This window comes from Acanthisitta chloris, unplaced genomic scaffold (genome assembly GCF_000695815.1).
Source record: "Acanthisitta chloris isolate BGI_N310 unplaced genomic scaffold, ASM69581v1 scaffold27053, whole genome shotgun sequence".
Lineage (NCBI taxonomy): Eukaryota > Metazoa > Chordata > Aves > Passeriformes > Acanthisittidae > Acanthisitta > Acanthisitta chloris.
The window spans coordinates 609-4313 of NW_008664712.1; the positions used below are offsets into that span (position 1 = coordinate 609).

At 38.3% G+C, this 3705-nt stretch overlaps 1 protein-coding gene across 1 annotated transcript; it reads left to right on the top strand.

Annotated features, from left to right (window-relative positions):
• Positions 1–201: 201 nt before the first annotated feature.
• BDKRB1 (bradykinin receptor B1) lies at positions 202–1340 on the top strand (the record flags this gene model as incomplete). The annotated part of the gene is made up of 1 exon (XM_009071481.1): positions 202–1340. A coding segment is annotated over one exon (1139 nt), but the record flags the coding sequence as incomplete, so codon positions are not given.
• Positions 1341–3705: the final 2365 nt, after the last annotated feature.

Here is a 3705-nt window from a genome sequence, read left to right on the forward strand (position 1 = left end):
CACAAGAAGAGGAAATTTCATAGAATGTAGAGGAAGTTCCATCTTTGCCAACACTGGGAACATTTCTCACCATTGCACATGCCAAATATGGGTTGACCCAGCCTATAATAATTAGGGAGCACTAATAGTTTCCAGCAGTTAAATGCTTGTTTCACCACTGATTGGAGACAACTTTTGGAATTTTATGCTTCTCTTTTCCAGCCCTTTTCTCTCATCTGAAAGACATCTCCTGCTCACTTCAGAATTTGAAAGAAATGATTGAAGATCCTCTGTTGAACATTTCCTCCTTACACCAGAGTGAAAATGAGAGCAACTCAACTATTTGCCCACGCTTGGATGACTGGTGGGAAGCTGTGTACTCTATAGTACCCAATTACATCTTGTCTGTCTGCATTATTGGAATGCTTGGAAATTTATTTGTTCTCTTCACTTATTCACTGCACAAGGGCCCCCTGAAGATAGCTGAAATCTACCTTATGAACCTAGCTGTGGCTGATCTTATTTTCCTCATGTGCCTCCCTTTCTGGGCAGAGAACATGAGGAATGGATTTAACTGGCCATATGGCAATTTCCTGTGTCGCAGCACCAGTGCATCCATCAGCCTAAACCTGTACACCAGCATCTACTTGCTAGTGGCAGTCAGCGTGGATCGGTATTTGTCTTTTGTCCATACCATGAACCACAGAAGGATACGGAGTATAACTATGGCCAAAGGGATCTGCTTGCTCATCTGGTTCTGTGGCATTCTCCTCAGCCTCCCAGCCTTTGTATTTCGGACAGTGAAATACTTTCCCATGTGGAATATTTCAGCATGTGCTTTGGACTTCCCCACCCCATTGTGGATAACAGCTGATAACCTGGTATTCAATATAATGGGATTTGTGCTGCCATCTCTAGCAATCATCTTCCTTAATTTCTCTACCATCAGCTCCCTACAAAAGAATTCAAGGGAACGAAGAGCACTTGGAACAAAAGGTTGCACGGGGCACAAAGGCACAAAGGCTACCAGGCTGATCTTCACAGTGGTACTGATGTTTCTTTTCTGCTGGACTCCTCACCATATTTTTGTGTTCCTTGATACATTATACCATACAGAAGTGATCAAAGGCTGCTTCTGGGAGCAACTGATCGACTTTGGGGAGCAGTTTGCTTACATGCTAGCTACTACCAACAGTTGCATTAACCCTGTGATTTATGTCTTTGTTGGAAAATACTTCAGACAAAAGGTTTTGGAAGTTTTTTCACAGTTCATTCCCTGTGGATTTCCTTTGAGATGGGTATCCTTCAAAGAAACATCTTCAAAGTTCAACATGTTCTCAGTCAGGAGTAGTTCAAGCTAACAGCTCTCAGTTCAATCGTCATTTTGATATAGCAACTTATTTAGTGCCATTATAAATGGCATGAAAAAATTAGTATGAATTGCACTGGTCTGGCATTCACCAGCTAATTATTTATTCAAAAAAAGCTAATTATTTATTCAACAAAATCACTTGATTATTTGATTTATCTTCAGGTTTTCTTTACTTTTTCTGTGTTAGTCATCCAAATGCATAACACGTGATACCAGGATTTTATACTAAATGATCCAGCCTGTCTTACCAATTACCAGTGACTTGAAATAAAAATTATTTGACAAGGTACCAGAAACCTGGTTTCTTTACAGAAAGCCATAAACCAGCTGAACATTTTACTGCATTGTATGTGTGATGACAATTACTATACTACCATGCATGAAATTGCAACAGGTATTACAGAGCAATATGAGCTTAATCTTCAGCTGGTAACTACATTTGAACAATTATAGAATAGCTCTGGCTATTTTGATTGATATTATAACTGGATTGCATTTTCATGGATATATGTGAAAAATCTGTATAATTTTTGTGCATTTCAAATACATTTAGTGCATAAATATTGTGCAAGATGGTGTACCACAAAGAAAACGTACATAAGCTGTAAAAAAAGCAAAGTAACCCAGTAGCCTCCTCAAGATCTGACTTTTTTTTTTTTTGTTACACACCTTTTTAACAGGTACATAAAGATTCTTTTTTTTTTTATGTGTGAAAATATCTGTGGTGACTATTGATACTGTATTATTTGGGAATATATTTCTTCTGAGGCAAATCCTTAGCTAGATGTTCCTGGATGAAATCCTGAGCCATGTGCTCTAGGTTGGCCCTGCTTGAGTGGGGATGTTGGACCAGATGACTCATTGTGGTCCCTTCCAAACTAACTGATTCTGTGATTCTGTGATATTTATATCTTTATGAATCCAAATGAATAAACTTCATAACATCTCATTTTATATCATGGTCTTGTCCTTTCTTATATGTGTATTAGTATTTTGTCTCTTTTCCCTGTTTCTTTGTGGAAGAGCAAATGTATATAGTTCTGTGATTCAAAATCCTTGTTGCTACCAGAATACAAACTGTGGTAGTAGAAGAAAACATCTTTTCCACAGTTGCAGAGTAGAATTAAGGCGATTGATATCTGCTTCCACAACTCTAAAAGTATGTGTACATACAGACATGGAAGAAGACACAGTGCAGCCTGTTCAGCCAGAAAGATATTGAGTACCAAAAGGAGCATACAAGCACAGCATTTGTGTAAAAAATTATTTAATTAGTTATCATAAACCCTGTTCAGTGTTGCACTCACTGTAACAGTGCTTCATTTTCTGCAGTTCTTTTTAGTGTTGCCATTTTCACTATGGAATTAATCTCTGCTTTAATTACAGAAATCTGCCTCTTCAACTTCACTGCAATAAGATTAGTGTTAATTTTTAGTGATTCTCCCAAACTTTTTGAGTCTGAACAGCAGAAACCTTTTGAAGACTTAAAAGCCTATCTTGCTGCAATGATGGTTTAAGAATTAAGGGTGGATTAAGGGATCAGGGAGGAAGAATCACTCATAGCTTTACTGGTTTCACTCCTTCTGACAGGATTTTAAAAATAAATGTCAGGCTTAGACACTAACAGGCACAACAGCATGTGAGGTCTCCTGAGTCAGCTGAGATCAAATTCTAATTCCCATCTATTGTAAACTGTTGCACATTGCATTTTTCTAATACTTCCCCAGCTTAATACTTGACTCAAACAACTTCCAAGAAGTGTAGAAACCGGAGTGTCGCTTTCCTCCTATGGATGAGGACCTTAAAAGGGAAAAATATCTTGTCTTGTCTGTCTCACACTTGTCCATGTTATGCAGTGTACACAAACAAAGGGTAAAAGACTTCTTGAATGCTGTGGCGTATTTAGGGTATGAGCTAATGGATTGAAAATCAGCCTGAAACCTGAATTTAGTGGGAAGTCTCCTGTTTCCATGAATGTGCAAGTGACAAGGGCTTTCGTGGCATTGCCACTTCTTTTACATGTGCACAACTGCCAGGAAAAGCATCTCTAATTTCAATGCAGCTTTAAACCACTTAGCACAGTCTTGCAAATCGTTGGATTTACTCTCAATACGAATATATGTAAATGAAAGGGTTTTTTTATCCATGAAGTAAAAACTGATCAAGTTCTCTCATTACTGATTATGTGAGTTGCATTAATGTGGAAAAATACAAGCAGTCAATGCAACTCACCCCACAGCAAATGCAAAATTATGCATTTGGTCAGAAATGATCCTCTGCACAGATCCAGAGTGAGAGATGACCAGCAGTTCAGCTGGAAGGATCCATAGACTGAAAGTTGAACATGACCCAGG